The sequence below is a fragment of the Colobus angolensis genome, unplaced genomic scaffold (assembly GCF_000951035.1).
Source record: "Colobus angolensis palliatus isolate OR3802 unplaced genomic scaffold, Cang.pa_1.0 Scaffold79, whole genome shotgun sequence".
Taxonomy (NCBI): Eukaryota; Metazoa; Chordata; class Mammalia; order Primates; family Cercopithecidae; genus Colobus; species Colobus angolensis.
Window position 1 is genome coordinate 5222812 of NW_012121709.1, and position 24806 is coordinate 5247617.

Sequence of the window (24806 nt, forward strand, 5' to 3'; positions counted from 1 at the left end):
TTTGAGATGGAGTCTTGCTCTGTCGCCCAGGCTGAAATGCAGTGGTGTGATCTTGGCTCACTGCAACCTCTGCCTCCTGTGTTCAAATGATTCTCCTGCATCAGCCTCCCGAGTAGCTGGGACTACAGGTGCTCGCCACCACGCCCGGATAATTTTTTGTATTTTTAGTAGAAATGGGGTTTCACCATGTTAGCCAGGATGGTCTCAATCTCCTGACCTGGAGATCCTCCCACCTCAGCCTCCTTATTTTTTTTTAACAGACAATTTCTATTCTCTATCAGTATCTTCTATATGGTAAGACATTGCTCTTCTACTTTCTTTTATTTCTTTAGACATGCTTTCTTTTAGTATTTTGAACATATTTAAAATAGCTAATTTAAAGTCTCTGTTTAGTAAGTCCAGCGTCTGGACTTTCTCAGGGGTAGCTTCTGTTGACTGCCTTTTCCCCTGTGTGTGGACCTGCTTCCTTGTTTCTTTGCATGCTTTTGTAATTTTGTTAAAAACTGGACATTTTAAATAATGGAAACTCTGGAAATAGAATCTTTCGCCCTCTGCAGAATTTGCTGTTATTGCTGTTATTTTTGTTGTTGCTGCTGTTTGTTTGTTTAGTGACTTTTCTGCACTTATTCTCTAATTTATATTCTTTGTCATGTGCAGCTACTGAAGTCTCTGCTTGGCTAGCTTAGTGGTTGGCTAGTTACCAAATGGAGATTTCCTTAAATCCACTAAACCAGTAAGTCTCCCAGCCTTTGCTGAGGTGTTCTCTGTATGTTAGAGTACTGCTTCACCATTGTAGCAGCTTACAACTCTGCCTTAGCCTTCACTTCCTGCTGGTGCAGAGCCTCAAGGTCAGCCAGAGGGGAGAGGTTAGGGCTTTCTCTGGTCTTTCCTGGGCACACACACAGCCCTATACGTTCATGTGGCATTCCAGACTCCCAGGAATATATTGGAGCCTTTCAGAGCTTCCTGTGGACATCCCATTTCCCAGCTTTTTCTTTCAAGCTTTTTGGTCAGCCTCTTGTTTGCCTCAACTGTCTGTGCTCCCCAGGTAGCTGTAGAGTTAAACAGTTGCCACTTACTATTTTGGGCAAATGCCCTGGAGATAGAACAGAGAGAGTGCTCAGCTAGGTCAGATAAAGTCAAGCCTTGAGAATAGAGCTTTCTGGCAAGCTGCCAACAGGTCAAATGGTGACAGTTCTCTAGGGATTTGATTTTTGGGGAGTTCTAAACATGTCTGGCCTCTCTAATGGCTGCTAGGCTGCCAGTTTTTTACAGCTGCTGTCTTCACGAGGCTGTTGATTTTTAAGGCAATCCCAGAGCTGGAGGAGGAAACAGAATTAGCATACATTAAAACAACTCAGACGTCACTGTTCTTACTGAGATTCAGGCACTTTTCTTTTTTTTTTTTTGAGACGGAGTCTCGCTCTGTCGCCCAGGCTGGAGTGCAGTGGCCGGATCTCAGCTCACTGCAAGCTCCGCCTCCCGGGTTTACGCCATTCTTCTGCCTCAGCCTCCCGAGTAGCTGGGACTACAGGCGCCTGCCACCTCGCCCGGCTAGTTTTTTGTATTTTGTAGTAGAGACGGGGTTTCACCGTGTTAGCCAGGATGGTCTCGATCTCCTGACCTCGTGATCCACCCGTCTCGGCCTCCCAAAGTGCTGGGATTACAGGCTTGAGCCACCGCTCCCGGCCCAGGCACTTTTCTTGAATAAATGTTCCTCAGAATGTTGCAATCCTTTTATTAATTTCCAGATTCTGAAAAAGTTGATTGATCATTTTCGGTGGAATTCTTACTGCTCTTATGGAGGAGCAGGTCTTTAATCTGCCATCCTGTAAGCTAACTCTCTGTCAGTGCTTTATCAGCTGAGGCCCTTTGTGCAGTAAGAGTCTGGTTTCCTACTTTCTCTCATTTTCCTTCTTCCTATCTCTGTCTTTGAGTCTTGAAGTGGCCCTAAGGGAGTGTTAAAAAGTACAGGGTACTGTAACCTACCTGTCACCACTCTTCATTAGAAGTGAGTCTCAACTTTTGGATGGATAGCAAGCATCAGGCACTTGATAGTGCGTTCCCAGAATGCTCTGCAGACCGGTATCACACTGATCTGCTCCATCAGTTGCTCATCTGCCAACAGAGTCCATCTTTTGCCGTCTGGCCAACTTTGCATATTATCCTGTGATGAAGTAAACTCTTTGTTCCCCTAAATTAGTGTTGGAAAACAAAATGCTAATAGTTAAAATGGCCATTTCCTCTGGATACTGTTGGGATTTGAAAGGCCAGACATAACATTAATTTTTCTAGATCTAATCTTACAGTCCTGGATAATGGCTTGAGTTTTCTGTTAATTAAATATGTACATATGTTTAAAATCTAAATTCTCACATGCAATTTAAATTTGAATTTTCTACCTGACCAGATGTTTGGGTTTTAGGTAATTTTATGACAGCCTTTGATTTCGGAGGCCATCAATCTTCAATTCTATAAGGTGGAAATACAAATGCTGTTTGTCAAAAGTAAAGAGATTCTGTTCTGAAAAGCTCTGTATGATTGTATAGCCAATTACCATGTAAAAGTTTGTGTTTTTTGCATTTTATGTATTTGTGTATTTTCTTCTCTTGTTTGTTAGATTACAATTTAACCAAGTAGTCTAAAATGTGATATTACATGGTGGTACAACAATTTTGAAATCTTGAAAGATAAAACTGGAAACATTTGCTTGTATTTTTTTTTCACCTCATAGTGTTTTGTTAATGAGACGTTTTATACTGCCATAAACCCAGGGCAATAATATAGGTGTTGATTGATTTTTGGATGACAAGGGGCTTCTCTAATTGCAGAATTTGACATTTGTGTCACTTCTGCTGTTTTAGGTGAGCAAGACGTGGAAGGTGATTGCGGAGGATGAGGTGCTGTGGTACAGGCTGTGCCAGCAGGAAGGGCACCTTCCGGATAGCAGCATCTCTGACTATTCTTGCTGGAAGCTCATCTTTCAAGAGTGCCGAGCCAAGGAACACATGTTACGAACCAACTGGAAGGTGGGCAGTGGCCAATATCATTACCTGTGAAAGAATAGCCTGCAAGGACATGGGAATCCAAGCTTTCACTCATAGCCTGAGATTAATTGCCAACAGCAAAGGGAGAGGGGTACACCAAGCCGCCCCTTCAGCTGTTGGTGACTTGTTGCCCATTTTGTTTGCCATTAGATGATTTGCCTCTGTTTTCAGCCTCAAGATTTGGGAACATCCTCTTACTCTGCAGGAGAGGAAGGGTGAGATTGAGTTGCCAGCCACTTCCTCTCTGATTGTTAGCGTGGTCAGAGGAGTGCTCCGTGCAGCCCCTTTGACTTTCACCAACTCTCTGGAGGGGCCCAGAAAGCAAAAGCACTACCTGCATACAAAAGAGGAGCCGAAAGTGTCATTTCCAGTAAATGTAAGAGGGAGATAATTAAACATCTCTAAGCACTGTCTTCTCTTCCCTCACATAACCTACTGGCGTGCTTCCATAACATTTATCACTTCAAAGTCTCTACAGAAATATTAGATCACAGCTAAGAATTTGCACAGTGAAGTGTTTCCATAGGAGATAACTGTCAAGAGCCATGTTACATAAAGCTGTTTGAGGCATGACGAGACAGCAGTGTGGTGGCAGTGTTTCCTTCCCACCTGGGAGGCTGGAGTTTCAGTGGTAGAGAAGGGATGGAAACATTCTCTTTACTCCGGTAAAGGTCAATCCTAATAGACCTTGAGATTAACAAGTTTCTGTGCATTACTGATAGTGACATATTGCCTGTGTGCCTGTCTGTCCCTAGTAACCTCCTAACCTGATTAGTGACCGATATCCTTGATCTGGGCAACCTCACACTGTTTCTAGGAAAGTCAATAAGAGCAGTGTCTCTCTAATTCAGGAGTTCTCAACCCCAGCACTAGTGACATTTAGGGCCAGCTAATTCTTTTTGTGGGGGGCTGTCCTGTGCATTGCAGGCTGTTGAGCAGTATCTCTGGCCTCTCCCCGTTAGACACCAATAGCATTCTCCTCCCCCACTCATGACAACTAGAAATACCCCTAGACATTGCTGGATGTCCCCTGGGAATCAAAATCCCATCCCGGTTGAGAACCACTATTCTGAGAGTTAGTGTGGTTATCCTTTCTTAGGCCGTTAAGACACCACCACTAAGACAGGTCACGCTGGCCCCACAGTGCCCTTTTCCATCGACCTACGGTAATAAACTCGTCTGGAGGAAGCCCCCAATCCCTCTTGCCCTTGTGCCTGGGTAGGTCCATATGATTAACACAGGCAGAAGCGTATGACAAAGAAAGCTGCCCAGACAAACAAGGGGTCAGAAAGCAGAGGGTCTAACCCTGGTGGGAGAAGCTGCGATTTAAGGAAAGCTTAAGAGCTGAGTGTTAATGGGGCCTTTGTCTCCAGAAAGGAGAGATACTTTTGAGATTTACAAACAAGAGACTTGGAGATATTTGGCATCCCCAGGCTTGAATTCGAAGATGTCAGACCCTGGTAGAAAAAAGCAACAGCTGTGTTTTTTGCTTCCTCTTTGGTGATGGAGAAAGCAAGGGAAAAGGACAGGTGCGTCCTTGTTGGGCCTGGAGGTGGCAGAAGTGACAATGTTTTAAAGACCCACCACCTAGCATTTGGCACTTAGTAACACTTCACAAGTTATATGCAATCTAGCTGAATGGCTATTTAGTATTTCTTTATAACTAACACAAAGTCATCTGTTAGGTAAATACTCACTACATGGCTGTTGATTGACTGAACTGGAGTGGACTGCAGGCCAAACCAAACATGAGGGAGACTTCTATTTGGAGCACGTCAGGTCCATTTCCTGACACTGTTAACAAGGAGAATTCTAGGAGTGAAATTTTAAATGATGTATCTTTCATTAAATGTAATGGTGGGATTCTTACCAGAATTCTGGAACGAAAGAAAGCCTTATGAAAACGTGAAAGGCAGCTTGGCACTGTGGGTCACTCCTGTAATCCCAGCACTTTGGGAGGCTGAGGCAGGTGGATCACTTGAGGTTAGGAGTTGCAGACCAGCCTGGCCAACATGGTGAAACCCTGTCTCTACTAAAAATACAAAAATTAGCCAGGCGTGGTGGCACACGCCTGTAGTCCCAGCTAGTTGGGAGACTGAGATTGGAGAATCGCCTGAACCCTGGAGGTGGAGCTTGCAGTGAGCCAAGATTGCGCCATTACACTCCAGTTTGGGCAACAGAGTGAGACTGTCTCAAAAAAAAAAAAAAAAAAAGAAAAAAAAGAAAAAGAAATGAAAGGCAGTGTTGGGGCAAGTTGCTTTACTTTTGTCTGCCTCCATTTTCTCTTCTCTAGAGTGGGGGCTAGGAGTGGCACTGCTCATGGCTTCATGGTGAGGATGATTGTCATCAAGTGTCTGCCACTCCTCCTACAGAGGCTGGTCCACACTCAGTGCTCAGGTGAGGTTGGCTGTAGGAGCGCATAGGCCTCTGCACACAGATGCAAGGTTCTGTGCCGTGCATGCTCGACTTCAGGATGGGTTAGGCAGGCGATTTGGTTTGGTATCTCCTAAGTCAGTGTCTGGGGAGACCCTAGAAGGGACCCCAGGGTTCTCAGGTACCTCCACAAAGGGAATGACCTGCAAATGCATGAACTTATCTGGAACTGCAGTTCAATGCCAACCTGGAAATCGTTTGCTAAACTAATTGTGGTGGCCATAGTATTCTTTTTCCTGGTGTTTGCATACATATAGGTTTTCATCTTAGACCCTTTATTTTTCTTTCAATACCTTTTCCCTCACAAGAGCTTTTCTGTTACTGTAACCTTGGCTGCGGCCCTCACACAGCTGTTTCCCAGATCCTTGCCTTCCCTCCCCATATCTCTAGTCGTAGGACAGCTCCACGTGGATGTGTCCAGTTTTGTCTCAGCCTTAGACTCGTTGCTTGGATTAAGTTAAGACCATCATGCGAATTACTTTGCTCAGTTCTGGAGTCTAGGTGCTTAATAAATGTGTATTTTAATGGAATGATGTCATAATCTTTTTCCTAATAATAGAAATAATAATAATAATGGCTACCACTTATTGAGCACTTGCTGTATGTTAAGAACTGTGCTGGGCACTTACACTGTTTCTAGTCCTTGTCCTTGTCCCAGTCTGGTAACATTGAAATTATGGTATTCTCGAATATCTTTATTCATGCTTGCTTCGTGGCTTAACTATCTCACTTTTCCCAACCTCCCACATGTAAATACTTTATATCCATTCAGATTTCCTTCATTTTAATTCAATTAAATTTTTTTTTTTTTTTTTTTTTTTTTTTTTTTACAGAGGGGTTCTCACTCTCTTGCCCAGACTGAAGTACAGTGTTGCAATCATAACTCACTAAGTTCCTGGACTCAAGTGACCCTCCTGTCTCATCCTCTCAAATAGCTGGGGCTGCAGGCACATGCCACCACACTTGACTATCTTTTACATTTTTTGTAGAGATGGGGTCACCCTATGTTGCACAGGCTGGTCTCAAACTTCTGAGCTCAAGTAATCTTCCTGCCTCTGCCTCCCAAAGTGCTGGAATTACAGTCATGAGCCACAGTGCCTGGCCTAGACTTTCGTTTAAATACTATTTCCATGAAACCTCTGACCTCTCAGTTAGAAATAGTATCATCTCTTCTCCTTTTTCTCATCCTGATCTTTATCTATTTGTATATAATTTTGCATTTTATTCTGAGAATCCTTATAAGAGTTAACAGGTAAGGTATCATGTAATACTTTCTTTTTGCTGAACTGAACTTTTTCATATACTTTATAAGCTTCTTTAGATACTTGCCACTCCCAGCAGATATGTGCCAGCCTGTCGTGGATGGTAGTTATTGGTGAGCACGTATTTGCTTTCTATTCTGTAACCTCCTGGAAGATGGGGCAGTGTCTTACACATCCCGTGTCCTTGAGTTCAGTGCCTTTGGGATATATGGTAACTCGTCTGTGCTTGATAGCTTAGCATGTTAGTCATCATTTTTGTCTTTTTGAATGCCCACAGAACTTTGAATGCACTTGCTCTCCATGCTGTAGAGAATCGCTGTGGAAAGTAGGTGGAAAAGCACGATGCTTGGCTTTTGGGCTGTCCCAAGAATAGTCTAAACTGCATCCCCCTTTTCCTCACGCAGAATCGCAAAGGTGCCGTGAGCGAGCTGGAGCACATTCCTGACGCGGTTTTGTGTGATGTGCATTCTCACGATGGCGTGGTCATTGCTGGGTAAGCAAAACCATTTCCACCGAGTGCTCTGCATCTGAAGGTCTTTCATTTCTCACGTACCGCCCTCTGAGTACCAGTGACCTTAGCTTCCCTTGAGAGCATGTACCTCCCTCAGTTACAGCCCATGTGGAAGAGGGAGAGTCTCCGTGATTCTGTTCCCGAGGACGTGAGAGCGCCGCAGCGAGGGTGAGAAGCACATGGTGTAGAGCGGATCTGTGATCCATTTGTCTCAATATGTCTTTCCCAGCTTTTAAATCACTTTTGTGGCATGTTATGTGAGATTTTCATTAAGGCAAACAGTTTGTATTTTATGAAGACATAAAAAAGTCAAGCAAATATAGTAAGTGTTGGCACAGACAGGCCCTGCTCTCATTCTCTTTTTTCTAAATCCCTTATTGTGAAGAAGGGCTGTGGCCACACATCATCTTCCTTCCCCACCATATAGTACATATTTGTTACTTAAGTTGTCCCGAAATAGGTTTTTTTTTTTCTCCATGACCAAGACATTTAATTTTAGCTTCTGTAAATTCCTTCAGTTTCTGTCCCAAAAACCACTTTGATGAAGTCTTCCTACTTTGTTACAGAGGTACATTTATATATTTAATTACTGTACAGTAAGATCAGTTTTCTTTTTGGATTAGGAAGATGTCATGAACTACAGCCTCAGATTGTATACTTAATACCATAAAGTAGAGACCAGAACACTTAAATTTCTGAGTTTGGATGAGCTATGGAGTGAGACGCCTTAGGGAAGTTCCTGCCTATGGGAAAACAAAACAAACCTTGGACTTTAAAACTCAGTAGTAGAGGAGTCCTTTTCTTTAAAGAAAAATCTTTCCTTAAGCAGCATTCCTTAAAGAGCACCTTTTGAATAGAAATTCCAAAGAGTCAGATTATTTTAATATTTTGTGGTATGCAATGCCTATGAAAAAAAGTATTTCTGCTTTAAACAAGATATACCCAGGAGGAATGCTTTTCTTCAGTTTCTGTTTTACTGGCTATGATTTAGAGGTGAAAGCCCTTCTTGGGAGTGCTGCAGAACTAGTTTTTTTTTTTTTTTTTTGAACGGGGTTCGCTCTGTTGCCGGGGCTGGAGTGCAGTGGCCGGATCTCAGCTCACTGCAAGCTCCGCTTCCCGGGTTTACGCCATTCTCCTGCCTCAGCCTCCCGAGTAGCTGGGACTACAGGCGCCTGCCACCTCGCCCGGCTAGAACTAGTTTTAGAAAGATTGATGGCCTAGATACTTGCGATTCTGTCCATTAAGTTATCAGTGCACGTTGGGCTTCTCCACGTCATTGCTAAAATATGGGCCTACGATCGCCTGATATGCAGCTCCTTTCTACCCACAAATGCTACAGTTTGGTGGGAACTCCAGAAGTTACTTAGATCATTCCAGCTAAAGGGATTTCTGCCTAGAGTGTCAGAAGACACTTGAGGACAGAAGGCTGAGACTGTACTGAAAGAGTCGCAAAAGAACTTACAAATAAAGGAGAACCTTGAATCTCAAAACCACTTACGAATTTCTTCTCTGGAGCTCCCGAAGGGCAGGCCCCTTACGAGTCCAGATGCCAGACCTTCTTTCCCTGCCTCTCTGTTCCCTCGGGGTTTGTTCAACATTATAGATTATGCCAACACAGAGCAAAACGATGGCCGAGTTCTGTGGATCAATAGGATGAAACCTGATCTGTGGGTCAGAGAGGCTCCTCACGGCTCCTCTTTCTAAGAAAACCTTACGTTGATGGCTTAGCATGAGAGACTTCAGTCTTGCTTGTATGTACAGCATCTTGTGTTTATCATTAAAATTTTATCTGGTGGTTACGATGCTTGTTTTCTGGGTCAGATCTTGAATTCCTTTTCATTTGAGACAGTGGTGTTTGTGGTTACCTCATTCCCAATCAATGTTGAATTCACCAGGCTTTCTACAGTTATGTATCTCCAAGGAGCTTCTTAAAGAGACAGTGGCCACCTCACCCCTTCTTTCTCTTGTACTTACCTTGTGTTTCTCTTATTCTTCTTTTTTCCTTCCCTTTTCTCTTTCTTTTGCACAAGTGGAGTCTGTTCAGAGGCTTAGTTTTATGTAACTAGAGCTAAACTATGAAGCATTTTTGCATTTATACCTATTAAGTACATTTCATATCATTGATGGAGAGCAGAATCTCTTTTTCTCACCTTTTAAGCAATCTGTGTAAATATTCCTAGTTCGGAGTCATGTTGCATAGGCCCAGACTGATATTTATTGCAGTGAACCTCATGATGGACCCAGTCATGGTTCTTCCCTACTCTTCACGTAAAACCAGTGAAGTCTGAAAATAGTCACTCATTCATAAATGCATTTGGCACTCAAATACCCATCATGTGAACAGGACCTGGCCCCTGTCTACCTGAGGCTTGTTTTTCCAGTGGAGAAACAGACATTCTTTCCAAAGCATTTGATGGTTCACTGTTTTGTCTGTGAGTCTTTGCTTACTCTACAGTCTTAAAAATAATTTCCAGTTAATTTTTCCTGACATTCAGAACTCTTTGACATTTCTTTCCAAGCTACCTTTTTTCTTATTACACTTGTCAAGTGCACCTTTGTTTTTTCCACACTGTTCTGTTTAGTTACCTCTGACTGCATCATTTTTTTTAGTTGGGATACAGTCATATGCCGCATAACAGCGTTTCAGTTAGTGATGGGCCCCATGTATGATATATGATATTGGCCATTCGTGTACCCTAGGTGTAGTAGGTTCTGCTACCTGGGTTTGTGTAAGAACACTGTATGATGTTTGCACAATGATAAATTCACCAAAGCATGCATTTTTTCTGAGTGTATCCCTGTCATTTAGTGACACATGACTGTAAAATTCATATGCCATAAAATTCACTCTTTCAAAGCGTACAATGCAGTGATTTTTGTTTAATAGATTTAAAGGTTGTGCAACAACACCACTATCTAATTCCAGAACATTTTCATCAACCCAAAAAGAAACCTAGAATCCATTCGTTAAGGCCAATTGCAGTCCTGTCTCCTCCCAGAGATTTCTCTAGCGCTGTAGCCTAGCGTCCACTCTTCTGGGAACTCCCGGAGACAGGACCATCTGCAGTTGACAGGGCAACTCATTGTGTGGCCTCGCTGTTTCACTGCAGCATTTTTGTTTTATATTGTTATTTTACTTAGAAATAATATTTAACTTTACAGCCATCTACTGTATTTTCTTTCCAGCAATTTGTACAAAAGCGTCTTTTTAAATTTAAATTTAAATTTTTATGTTTTTGAGACACAGTCTCACTCTGTCACCCAGGCTGGAGTGCAGTGGTGCCATCTCGGCTCACTGCAACCTCCGCCTCCCAGGTTCAAGGGATTCTCCTGCCTTAGCCTCCTGAGTAGCTGGGACTACAGGCATGCACCACCACACCCAGCTAATTTTTGTATTTTGACTAGAGATGGGGTTTCACCATGTTGGCCAGGCTGTTCTCAAATCCCTGGCTTCAAGAAACCTGCCTACCTCAGCCTCCCAAAGTGCTGGGATTACAGGCGTGAGCCACTACACCCAGCCTGTAAGCATCTTTTAAAACTATGAGTGGTATGTCATATTTTGTTAAATGTATACTGTTTTATATGGCGTAAGCATTAAAACTTAATACACAGACTCCCCTTGCCCCCTACCACCTGTATATGATGTTATGTGGGAAACTAGAGAAATGCCTATGTCTGTTCTCTAATTTCTTGGTTTTCTCAGCTTAGAATCATACAATTTTAAACCTGGAAGGAACTCTAGAGATGATCCGTTCTGAGACCCTCATCTCGCGTGAGGTGGCGGCGGCTCAGGGCCATGCTGGGTGTGCGTGAGTGGAGCCGCTCTGTCATGTTTCTGCAGCATCCACAGGCAGGGCTGGCTGGTGAGGCTGCCGTCTCCAGTCCTCATTTGCTGCTCTGAAGCTTTGGCTATTGTAGCTTCATTTTGGTTTTTCTTTTGTGACATGTGCCTATTTAAAAACAAAAGCAGCCGGGCGCGTTGGCTCACGCTTGTAATCCCAGCAGTTTGGCAGGCAGATAACAAGGTCAGGAGTTCAAGACCAGCCCGGCCAACGTGGTGAAACCCTGTCTCTACTAAAAATGCAAAAATTAGCTGGGTGTGGTGGTGGACACCTGTAATCCCAGCTACTTGGGAGGCTGAGGCAGGAGAATTATTTGAACCCGGGAGACAGAGGTTGCAGTGAGCTGAGATTGCGCCATTGCATTCCAGCCTGGGCGACAGGGCAAGACTCCGTCTCAAAAATAAATAAATAAATAAATTAATTAATTAAAGTAAAAAGAGTAAAAACAAAAGCAGTGGTAAAAACCATATTGTTTTGCAACTGTGTTAGAAAGTAGAGAAGAGAAAGTCACTCAAATTCTAGCATGGAACACAACCTTTGTTAAGGTCTCCCATGTGTCTGGTTTGGTTCTCAGTCTGTTTTTCTATGCATGTTTTTTCATAGTGTGATTATAGCCTTTGTTAATTTGTGGCCTTTTTCCCTCACCAAACTGATGAATTTTTTTCATGTTGTATATTTTTCATTACTTTCTTTGACTTGTTGAAAAAACACTTTGGATAATTATACTCCAGTTTCCCTATTTATTCCCCTAATAGTGAACATTAATGTCATTTCCTGTGTTTTGTTATATGGATGTTATGCATATTTTATGTATATATGTCTGCAAATTTTTCTCCTTTTTAGCACTACAAATCTTTATTTTAAAATGATTAGACACATGCTACTGTAGAAACTTGAAATTCTATATAAGTGCATAAAATAGAGAGTTAAAGTTCTTTCATTATCGTCTCCTAGTCTTGCATTCCTGATTGTTTTCCTATGCTAGATTCCTGTAAGCAGAATTACTGGATTCAGGAGAATGAATTTTTATTTTCCAGATTAATAAATTATTTAACAATGCTTTTGTAGCCCTCAGCTTCTTTCCAATCTAACCTTTTGACTTGAAGTCTCCAAACCATCCCTGCCATCTTCCTGTCAGTGCTGTACATAGTGAGAGCTCATGCCTCCTGCCCTCTTCCTTCCTCCCCATCTAACCTGGCTCCGTCCCAGCCCTACTGCACTGCACTCTCAGAGGTCCCCCGTGATCTTTTGCTCAACAAACCAATGGCCTTTTCTTGGCTTGTCCTCTCCAGCCTCTTGGCAGCATTTGGTCCTCTTGACTTTCCCCTTTTGAAATGGTGGGGGCCTTGTGTTGAGCATCTTTGTGCCCTCAGAGTCTAACATCTTTCCCAGGACCCAGGAAACTTTGAGGCAAGTATGTAAGAAAGGAAACCTCCCCTTCGGCGACCCCACACTCTGGGCTTCCATTACCTCCGTGAGCACCTTCTCTGGCCCTTGCTCTTGCCTTTCTCTGCTGTCGCTTGACCACTTAGCAGGGATATGCAGCAGCGCAGAAAAGACCTGCACCCATTGTTTTCTTTGCTGGAGAGAGAAGTGGATGTGCCTTCAACTGCGGCTGAGCCATTCAGACACCACTTTTACTTTGCTTTTTCAGCGAACATTTCTCGTTTCTTTAACTTGAGAAAAATTTGTGTTCACAAGTCACCAATCTACAGAATCAGTCACCTGTCTTTCTCTCAAAGTTCAGCGCCTGTCTGCATTTTTATCTGTGATTTGCTAGACCTTCTGAAATGCTAGCTAGGTTTAGTATGTGTTTTCCTTGTGTTTTAGCAGAGAGGTTGTCTAGAAAGTTAGTTGATAGTAAGTGATCAGGAAACGTGTCTTTTGTTTCTTTGATTTATTGTGGTAACAGCTCTTAGAATTTTAGAATGTTTTGAAAATTTTATGTTGATTCTTGAGGAGAAAGAACAGAAGAAAGGGGTATATGGAAACATTCTTGTTCTGTTTTGTGATGCTTAGACTGTTCTCATCTTCCTTCTCCCCAGTTGCCCTCTGGAAGCTGAGTGTTGCAATCAGATGACATCATGAGTTCAAAAAAGTCACAGTATAAAACCTGAGGTACAGGACTAGGTGTCGTTTGCCGTAAGTAGTGAAGGAGAGCCACCTAGTGAAAAGTGCATCTCAGGTAGAACCAGGAGCTCCTTGGAGGCCTTATGCCAGCTCTGCTAACCATTAAGCCATTAGCTCACCAGAAGCTTTTATCAGATGCCCAGGAGTATGATGTTTTGCAATAAACTCCCTCCTCATTGTTACTTGAGATTCATAAGGCTAAAGCACTCTAGTTGGCATAAGAAAACACACTTTTCTATTCACATGAGAGGACATTTTCCCTCTTTTGGTTTTAAAAAAACATCAAGCACCCTGTTTGTGTTGAGGTTTTTTTCATTACTCCTAAATATTTTCTCCCCTGATTTTTGCCTTTTTAGCCTATAGTTCCTGCCTTTACTGGAAGGAGCAGGACTGTGTATCCATATTTCTCCTCTGCCAAGTGTGGTTGGAAGGAGAACTGTATCATTTGTTGCAAAATATTAGCGCTCTTCTTTCCCTAAAAACACTCAGTTGTCCCATTTTTGCTTCATTCCTTTTGAGGCAAGTGTGCCCAAGTAGATACAAAACAAAACTACCTATACCTCTCTAGCAACCAGCTGATCTCTGGCTGCTGCTTCAGCTGCTAGACGTGACCTGATTCAAATATGTTTTTATTTTTCTGAGCCCCATTCATCCAACCTGCTGTCAGAGTGAGAAGGTTTCCGGTTCTTTGGAGACAGAAAGCAAAATTTGGGGCTTCTAATTTATATATGGAAAAATTGGTGTCTGAATCTTTGGTTGGTTCAGTTTGCCTGTTGGCCCTTCAGTGGAATTTTATCATTGTTTTACATTTAAGAAGTATTGGAAAATATCATTTTAGATAGGCCAGGCACAATGGCTCATGTCTGTACTGCCAGCACTTTGGGAGGCCAAAGTGGGTGGATCACTTAGGGTCAGGAGTTTGAGACCAGCCTGGCCAACATGGTGAAACCCTCTCTCTACTAAAAATACAAAAATTAGCTGGGCGTGGTTGCACGTGCCTGTAAGTCCCAGCTACTCGGGAGGCTGAGGCAGGAGAATCGCTAGAACCCAGGAGGCGGAGGTTGCAGTGAGTCAAGGTCATGCCACTGCCCCTCAGCCTGGGCAACAGAGTGAGACTCCATCTCCAAAAAATAAACAAAGTCATTTAAGGTAACTTGAAATACCTTGCTTTTAGCCATGTTGTCCTCTGCCTTTTCCAGTAATTACAAATGTACCTTGTTATTGGCTGGGCACAGTGGCCAGCACCTTGGGAAGCCAAGGCAGGTGGATCACTTGAGGTCAGGAGTTCGAGACCAGCCTGGCCAGCATGGCAAAACCCCTTCTCTACCAAGACTACAAAAATTAGCCAGGCATGGTGGCACACACCTGCAATCTCAGCTACTTGGGTGGCTGAGGTACAAGAATCACTTGAACCCAGGAGGTGGAGGTTGCAGTGAGCCAAGATCGTACCACTGCACTCCAGCTTGGTGACAGCGAGACTGTCTCAAAAAAAAATTTGTTTTAAAAAGGACCTTTTTATCAACTGTATACCATGCCAAAATATGACTAGTAGCTTTAATGTGAATATGTATATATTTGCCCTGAATTTAAAAATATTTTCTGTTCAGAAACTGAAGCCCTCAAGGATGGTGTTTCCAACATTCTCTTAGTTTTATATGAATGTGTAAAAATTAAATACTGCCTATGGATTACTTTGAGGCTATTGAGATAACAGACGCTTTGTAAATAACATAGGTAGAAGGTTGTGTGAGATAAATGTTGCCCGTATATACTTACTAAGGATATGCTTTCCATCTTTCTCTTTTTTAAAAAAAAACTTTTTCCCCTAACAGTTTTCCTTTAAACCTTGTTTTGTGTAGATTTTCTGCTGCTGCTTATTGTGACATTGGACTGTTCCCCATAAGGAATTCGATCATTACCCATTAGGGACCTCTTTTTAAAAATACTTTTAAATTTATTTATTTTCTGCTGTGAGGTATACATGCTCTTCTGGTAAATAAGTCTGAGGTAAGATATTGATAAGTGACTAGAGGAGAGCATTACATTTATTATATCTTTAATGAAGGAGCTCCAGAATATCCTTAATAAATACTGGTGAACTCATGACTGCATTTATCCATCTCTGGTTCTCCGAGGAATAATGGGAAGGGCCACAGCTACAATAACTCTGCATAATCATCATTGACTCTGACTCTATTGATTGTGATTAACCAAGATGTATGGAAAACAGTTTTAAGTGTGTAGTGCATGTATCTCGTAAGGTCCATTAAGACGTTCATTATTTTTCAATTGATGCGTCTTAAGCCCCGCTTGATGTTTGTTGTAGTGCATTTCCACAGAAGGACTCTGCACTGTGGGATTGAGTTCATTTTGTTAATTGCATAATACAGCCCCGTCATGTTTCATAGAAAATAGTAAATACTCTTGCTTTTATTGATTGGTATTCTTTGGTATTACTGAAGAAAATATGGAGCAAGTGAATAGTTCTTTAAACCTTTACATGTTAAGGGCATGAATGTTTCTTGAAATGTGGACACTGCCGTTTTAGGAGCCCCCCTGCCTGATTGCTCAGCAGGCTTTAAACCACTTCCATCTTCCGGGTTTAAGTGAACAGATTCATTCATTCTGTCAACACCCACTAAGCATGGATGAATACCACACAACCCCCTTGGTCATGGGGAGTTTATAGGCCGGTAAAGAATCCAGTTACTGGTGTTTACAGAGCACTGTGGGAAGTGTTAGGGTTGGGGAGGAGCATGGTGCCGTGACATGCTAGGGAGAGGCACCTCGTACAGGCTCAGCATCAGGCTAGCTTCCTCCTGGGAAATGACTTTCAACCTGAACCCAGAAGGATGACTAGGAGTTGGCCAGGTGGAGTTTTCTTTGGGGCAGAGATGCTGCCCTCCTCACTCCCTAGCCAGTAGCGATCATGAATAACCCATTACTGCGTTTGTTTTTCTGGTAAGCTGGATGAAACACAGCTTCAGAATCCTTCTCAACACAGAGCTCTAGGCAGCCACTACCACATATTGGATTTGACACACAAATGAAACCATTTGCTATTCCTGGCCTGAAGCCTCATAACAGGGCCCCTCTTGGCTGCTCTGGGTGCCTGATCAGAATAGAACTGTGACTTGGTTTGGGAGTGGCTGTTTGTGTATGATCCTGTAGAGAGAGAAGTCTTACTAACGGTTCCACATGTTGTCCTACATGCCCTGAGAAGCAGGCCTGGGAGGCACAGGTTGCACCTGCTTAGCCCTCAGTCCTTCTCCCAGCATACTGAGCCTTTTTTGTTGGCTTCTTGCCTTCCAGTTGCAATTTAGTGGTCGAATTGATGGGTTAGGGTCAGGGGCTGTGTCCTGCAAACCTGAGTCACAATATTGAAAACAATAAATTCCTTATATTGCACTTAAATGGGGGTGGTTCTTAAAAGCAGTATTTGTTTAAAGACAGTGTCATCTGAGGAGGCAGAGTGGCTTGTTGGCTAAGCAGTGATTGAGAAAAACCTGGGGCACATTTTGATCCCAGCTGTGCCACTAAAGTGTTTCTTGTGACCCTGGGTAAGTCACTTAACCTTACTTCTCAGCATTCTTAAATCAAAACCACCCCCCAGCTTGCTAGGAAGGGCCTTAAATATTTTGTTTTTAGCAAAGAAGAGCTGACACATGGAACAAAATAGAAACGCTGCTGGATACTTACGAAGAAAAAAGGTTGTTTTTAGCTGTACAGTATTTATTCCTTCTTATTCTTCTAGTCTGTTAGTCCAAATGAGTAATCTGCTTATTGGAAACTTACTAGTTAATGAAAGCTCTCTGGTGGTGAATCGTTTTAAATTGGCAGTCCCTCTGGCATGCAGAGCTTGAGAGAGGCTCTATTCCCATTCTTTCAACAAAAATCAGCTGTGGTCTCTGACCTATTTATTTAGAGGTAAACTCAACCTTGCCAAGTGTAGGAAAGAGTGGGAGAGCACACAGCTTCACTGGGCTGGGGCATATCCTCATTTGGAAAAGACTTCTTTCTTCTTCAGTTTTTCCTTAGTGTTCTTACATCAGCTAGTATATTAGTTGCAGTTGTACTTTGCACAGACACTAATTAGAGAGTCATCAACATTGGGGTCCAAAGGCTTACTGACAATGTAACTGTCATAGTGGCATCTTAATTGGTTGAGTGTAATTGTCATTAGGCAGCGATAAAGACATCTGGAGCTCTGGAGAAAAATCAGCCTTTTTTCCTACCTCCATTCGTTATCTGTTCTTGCTTCTCCTGGCCAATGTTGTTAAGCACTTTTAGATCACATTTAGGGTTTGGTCCAGGTCCCTCTGCCCCAACCTGTGTTTTACCCTACCAAAGATGTCTGTTTCCTTAGCACAAGTTCATTCGCATGGAGGCTGCCTCCCATGCTATTGTGGCTTTCACTTAGGTTAGATTTGAGAGCCCGCTGCTGAGTCATAACGCAGTACCTGCTGCAGTAGGATGTTTAGCCTCAGTTCCTGTCAATACAGGAGACGTAGAGCCTTTTATATTTTACCTCCTGAGTCATTTTGCAGCAAAACATTTTTGTTATTATCATACCTTTTGGTCATGGAGAATGAAGCTAATTTAAATAGATATATGGAAAATTTCTAGCTTATCCCCTGTTTTATAGTTTTCAGTCAGTTTGGAAATAAGTGGAAGCAGTCTAATGCACATCAATGTGTGCATTCTGGGTGTTTCACTAATCATTACCACTGGAAAGTGGGCAGTGGAAACAAAGAGGTACCCCTCAAGCCAGTCAGGTTGTTACCTGCGGACACCCCCTTTCAGTCACCATTTATTTATGATTAGCTCTGTGTAAGGCACTCTGATGGAGGCTATGGCACTGCGGTAGGGCCTTCTTGAAGACTTTACAGTCAAGTTGAGGAGACGATCAATGCATATGGACTATAGTAGTAAAAGCAGTTTCTTCAGATAAAGGGCATAATAGTTGAGTCAGAAAGCTTCAGGCTTCATGGAGGAAGGGAGGGCCTGTAGCAGACCTTGAGGGTTTGGTAGGATTGGGCTGAGTTGGTGGTTCTCAGTCTTGGCTGTATATTGAAAACATTGATGCCTGGTTCTATCCCCAGACAGTCAGATTTATTCGGTCTGGGAGGCTGGAGTGCAGTGGCACGATCTCGGCTTACTGCAACCTCCACCTCCCAGTTCAAGCGATTCTTCTGCCTCAGCCTCCCAAGTAGCTGGGATTACAGGCATGCACCACCACACCCGGCTAATTTTTGCATTTTTCGTAGAGACAAGGTTTCACCATGTTGGCCAGGCTGGTCTCAAACTCTTGACCTCAGGTGATCTGCCCACACCCCCCCCGCCCAGCCTCTCAAAGTGCTGGGATTACAGGCATGAGCCACCGTGCCCGGCCTGTATCTGGACTTTTTACAGCATTCCAGGCAATTTTTTTTTTTTTTTTTTTTGGAGACGGAGTCTAGCTCTGTCGCCCAGGCTGGAGTGCAGTGGCGCGATCTCGGCTCACTGCAAGCTCCGCCTCCCGGGTTCACGCCATTCTCCTGCCTCAGCCTCCCGAGTAGCTGGGACTACAGGCGCCCGCCATCTCGCCCGGCTAGTTTTTGTATTTTTTAGTAGAGACGGGGTTTCACCATGTAGCTCAGGATGGTCTCGATCTCCTGACCTCGTGATCCACCCGTCTCGGCCTCCCAAAGTGCTGGGATTACAGGCTTGAGCCACCGCGCCCGGCCTCCAGGCAATTTTAATATGCAGCCCAGGCTGGACCCCAGTGGGCCGGGAGATGAGGAGGTGAAGAACTGCAGGAAGGTGGGGCAGGGAATCAGTTCAGAGGCAAGAACATTTGGGAGCCTCTCTGGAGGCTGGCTCGTGTGAAGGGAGAGTAGAAGATGAGGCTGGGGAGAGGGGTGGAAGCTGGTTTGTGGAATTTTTTCAGTAGGTCTCATAATTAAAATTTAATTCAATAAGGTGTTAAGATGTAAGACCTTATAGAGGGTTCTCTGGGTATATGGCAAGCACTGTTCTAGTCTGACTGTTGTAGTCATTGCATGCACAGCTATGAACAAAACCTAGGCCCTGAGCTCAGAAGCTTCAAGCTGGTAGGGAGATGAACAGTGAGATGATCACAGACACCCACAACTGCCATGAGGGAGGCATCCAGGCTGCCATCAAGGTAGATTGTAGTGCAGTGTAGTGTGGCACGTGAGGGAGAAAGGAAGTGGTTCCAGAAGAAAGATTCGTGCAGTCAGGTGTTTTGAAGGGCTTGGCTTGTGGGGAAAGATTGAATGAAAGAAGCTCGGAATCAGGGAGCCTGTAGTAGTCGGGTGTGAATGTGAGGTGTTGGGGGATTTGGACCAGGGTGGCCTCTCTGGGAATGAGCAGAACAAGCTTGGCACCTGAGTATATATAGTGGTGTGGATGGTGAGCCACAGCGATGTTGAAGGGGCCCCTCTCCTTCCGTACCGGTGACCTGGGACTGATGATCCTGTTGATAAAAATAAGGAATTCAGACACCGGCTAGTTTGGCCATGAGCTGAAGCATTTGATTTTAGACGTGTGGAGTCACAGTGTGAGTGGACCAACCTTCTCTGTGGGAGAAATGCTTGCCCAGGAGCCCCTCAGATAAGAATAGAGTGCTGTTATCTGTGGGGTTCCTGCCCTCCCTCTCTTCTCTTTCCCTGAGTAAGGAGCGGGCTCAACAGTTTCTATTTCACAGCTCACTATCGTCTGGTTCAGCAGCTAAAGCACCTTTTTTTCCAAGCTTTGTTGTTTTGCTGTCATTTTGGCTCAGTACTCTTTGTGTTCAGGGAGCTGGGAGGCTGGAGCTGAGGCCACCTAAACCGTCTTTCCTCTCCACCCTTGCCTCCCCACTGTGTCCCCTGTGGGGGTGCCACCGAAAACAGTGTGCAGACTGCTGGTGTGGTGTGACACATGGTTAGCAGGAAGCAGAAGGACAGAGACTGGTAGGAAGGAAATACAGTTTCCTAGTTTATGTACTTCTTTTTCTCAACGTGCCTTACTTTTCTGATCTGAATTCCCTTTATCTTTCTTTCACTTACCATCTCTGTATTTCCGAAAGGCATTGCCATCCTTCTTATCTTTCCTGAATTGACTGGTTCCTGTTACATAGAATGTAACCGTAAGAATCTAGTCCCACAGTCTAGACATTCAAACATGTCTCATCTGTTGTGTCTCTGTAGCTAAGCAAGCGGCCTTACTCCAGCGAATGGCCTGAGTTGTTCTCAGGGTATCACACTAAGCCCGGTATTTTGAGGTCCAGGGTATGTGTTCTGGTGTAGGGTTCCTCATTCAGAAGGGTGAGCTGACTGCTGCCTGGAGAGCCTGGGGGCCAGTGGCCATGCTTTGGCTGGGGTGATCTCAGTATCTGCTCTTGCTTGCACGTCGCTGGGCTTAAGGACATTCATCTTGTGTTTCTGTTTACTGGAGGATCAGTGGTCAACCCAGAGGCACAGCAGGCCAGGTTCAGAAAGCATGTCCCTCCCGTTTGGCTCTTTATCCCACATGTGCACTCTCTGGGTGCCACGCTGCAGGTAGAGAGCCAAGTTCTCCAGCCAAGGAACTGGGGTGACAGAATGGCCTTTGGACTGTGCAATGTATGTATTTACTGTAAATTAAGAATTTGGGTGCAGTACTACTAGTAAACAAAGCACTCCTGAATCACAGTACTTCTCTATAAGAAATTCCACCTGAGGCCAGTTGTGGTGGCTCACACCTGTAATCCCAGCACTTTTGGAGGCCAAGGTGGGTGGATCACTTGAGGCCAAGAGTTCTAGACCAGCTGGGAGCAAAGCCCCATCTCTACTAAAGACTGAAAAAACAAACTGGCCGGACATGGTGGTGCATGCCTGTAAACCCAGCTACGCGGGAGGCTGAAGCAGAAGAATTGCTTGAACCTAAAAGACAGAGGTCTTGCAGTGAGCCGAAATTGTGCCACTGCACTCTAGCCTGGGTGACAGACTGAGACCCTGTCTCAAAAAAACAAACAAAAGAAAACAAAAACCAAGAAATTCCAGGTTGATCTTCTATAGCTACTTCACTAATGTGTCACATCATAGATTTCAGTGACTCAGTGAATCTCAGAGGTTATGGCGTCAACTCGTCAAAGAAGCCCTGCAGGAACTATGGCTAGGGCCTCAGGAAGACTGTGAAACCCCTTAAATCATTGGCCTATCTTTGTGATTGTGTGGTTCTATCATGAGGCCCTTAAAGGCATTTCTCACCCCTTTTCTTCCATAACACTCAGTTGCTTTGCAAGTGGAATAAAACCCTCCGCAGCAGACATAAGCAACATAGCTTAAATACCTTGGTGACGGGCAGCACCCCACTTTATTATCTGGCCATTCTGTCATCCTGGGGGCCTCGTGTCTTAGTAGGTTCAGCCTGGCCCTGGCTTTGATGGAAGGAGCCATTTGTTGGAGTGGCACTACTCATAGGAGAGAGTGAGTACTTCTGTTTTCCAAGTGGGCAAAACCAGGGAGTGTCGTGCATTCAGCAAGAGCTTTTCATGAGCAGGCAGCATTGTCTGGCTGCTAAAGGCAAGATTTAATTGTTTCAGCAAATCAATTAGTCTTTAGGGACTTTAATCAGTCAAATCTGATGCATGGATGAGGTATTAGAAAGCCTGTGCCTGTAAGACCATTAGTTCTGAGTATCCCTGCAGCATCTCTCTCTCTCTTTCGTGTGAGCGAGTGTGTGTGTTTATGGGTAAATAGTGTGGCTTATACAAATTTCTGCGAGTGATCCCTGCAGTGGGAGAGCTTGTAGGAGCAGATTGTTGTAATAGTGTAAAAGGAAAACCAAGGAGATCTTGCTACCCATGTCTTATTATTGTTTTCTCATTTGAGATTGTCACCATTGTGCTGTGAGAATGTGAAGCGTGTTCAGAGCCTTCTGTCATCTAGTTGACATTTTCTCCTGTTGGAGTCACTTATCTAAACAGTGCCACAGGAGTGGCTCCACACCACCCGATTCTTACTTGTCTGTTGTTGTAAGGCTCTATGCATTTTCCCCACCATAGCCCTGCTCTTCAATCCCTTTTTGGAACCAAGTGTGTCATTCTCTTCCAGATATACATCAGGGGACGTGAGAGTGTGGGACACCCGCACCTGGGACTACGTAGCCCCCTTCCTGGAATCAGAGGACGAGGAGGACGAGCCTGGAATGCAGCCAAATGTCTCCTTTGTGAGGATAAACAGCTCGCTGGCAGTAGCAGCTTATGAGGATGGTAAGTAACCACAACCCTCCTCCCTATTAAGGAAAAAAAAAGCTTTACAAAAATTAAGCAGCTGTGGCCGGCTCCCCCCTGTAATCCCTCCATACGTACACGTGGGCACACACACATGTTCACACACACACACTCACTCTTGCCTTTATGTGAAGAAGTTGGCCAACAACCGTCAATGCATTAGTAGGCATTGGAACACAGCACCCATTAAAACTGGTGTTTAATTCCTACTGGAACTGTCAGGCTGGGTGCTAGTGCCAGACACAGGGCTGGCCAAAGCATCTTAAGCAAATAACTTGTTTGATGTAAAATATTAAATATACTTGGCCTACTTTTCCTTTAGCCTCTGCTCAGCCCAAAGGGAATAGCAAAAAGGGGATAGACATAGATCATCTGTTGACAAATATGGATACAGAAAAATAAAAGTCAGTGCCTACCTTTTCCTGGCACTTAATATGCCATACAAGATAATTGATAATAATGTGTTTTCTCTTTGACATTGGTAGAATTCTTTTTGAACATGAACAACTATGGATTTTTGAAACTAGGTGGGAATAGTCTAAAGTTAGCTTTACCTATGTAAAGAAACTCTTGACAGTGTATAGCTGTCATGGTCATTTCAATGGCCGTGATATCCAGTATGCCTACCTCTCATGCTCCTATCCTCCATTATGTTGTGAAGTGTTGAATCTCCACAAGCTTCATGACCCCACTTGCCCAAAAGTTGGGACCACAACATATTTCAGAATGTTAAGTGTTTATGTCATGGCACCACTGCAAATCTTCAGAGGCATTGTGACATTAGCAGTTGGCTCAGAGGGACAAAACTAAAATAGCTAATGGGGAATTTTATACCCATGTGCTGTTTAAAAATAAAAATTAGGGCTGAGATCTTACATATATATACCTATATATATTTGAGACAGGGTGTCACTATTTTGCCCTGGCTAGAGTGCAGTGGCGCTATCTCAGCTCACTGCATCCTTGACCTCCCGGGATCCAGCGATCCTCCCACCTCAGCCTCCTGAGTAGTTGGGACTACAGGCACATGCCACCATGCCCAGCTATTTTTTTTTTGTATTTTTTTTTTAGAGATGGAGTTTCACCAAGTTGCCCAGACTGGTCTTGAACTCCTGAGCTCAAGCTATCCACCTGCTTCAGCCTCCCAAAGTGCTAGCATTATAGGCGTAAGCCGCTGCGCCTGGCCTTGAAAATATTTTTGTATTTTATATAATTACTTTAGCAATGTGATGTTGGTTTGATGTTAGTAGATACTATTGATGGATTTCCTTTTCAGCCTGTAGAAATTCAGCTAAGCTATTTCTGTGGTGTAATTAATATTTCATATGTTTATTGAGACCCTGGATAGATACCATAAGAGCAGCTTAAACATGTTTGCTACTTTCCGAATTATCAATGAGTTTTTTTTCCAAAATACCTATGCAAAGATTGCAATACTTTTAAGTTAGAATCATACAGTTTTAGGATCATCTAATAGCCATCTCCTACCATTCACACACACGAACGTGCACACACATACTCTTCTACAGATGGGGAAACGGAGGTGCAAAAACCTACTTCAGCTAGGTAGGTGAAGTCAGCAGTGAATCCAGAACTGTGATTGTGTCTCCAGGGCCGTGCTGCGGTGGTCATGCTGTTTATGGAATCCTGAACATAAAGACTCTTGTAGAAATGTGCGCCCAATTGATTTGCAGCCCATGTCTCACATCTCGTGAGCTTGAAAATACAGCTTGAGGTCATGACGTTCAGGGGTGCTGCTGCTGGTTTTATATTGTTAGAATTGTCTTCATTTCCCTCATTCCCTGTTGTGGCACAGAAATATTGGGAAACAATGCAGGCATGATAAATAATCTACTTTTTTTTTTTTTTTTTGAGACAGTGTTTTGCTCTGCCACCCAGGCTGGAGTGCAATGGCACCATCTTGGCTCACTGCAACCTCTGCCTCCTGGGTTCAAGCGATTCTCCTCTCAGCCTCCCGAGTAGCTGGGATTACAGATGCCCACCACAACAACCAACTAATTTTTGTATTTTTACTAAAGACAGGGTTTCACCTTGTTGGCCAGGCTAGTAATCTACTTTCTTTGGTAAATGCTTAGCAATTGATTGCCAAAATATATTTTATATTCTTTTTTTTTTAAGTCGTAGTTAGAATTCAAACAGAGCAAAAATATATATAAAATTACAAAGAAAAAGTATGCAAAAAGAAGTCGAGGTATTCCTCCCTGTCCCATTTCCAGGCCGTCTCACATTTTACTCATGGAGGGGTCTTGCTGTATATACTTTTATGCACTTTTTTTTTTTTAATAACTTAATGGCACATCT

At 43.6% G+C, this 24806-nt stretch overlaps 1 protein-coding gene across 1 annotated transcript in view; it reads left to right on the top strand.

Moving 5' to 3' along the window:
- FBXW8 (F-box and WD repeat domain containing 8) overlaps positions 1–24806 on the top strand; it is a 112755-nt gene that overhangs the window by 27165 nt on the left and 60784 nt on the right. Inside the window, 3 exon segments of the mRNA XM_011928706.1 lie at positions 2865–3029; positions 7147–7235; positions 22306–22463. Coding sequence (XP_011784096.1) covers positions 2865–3029; positions 7147–7235; positions 22306–22463 — 412 coding nt within the window.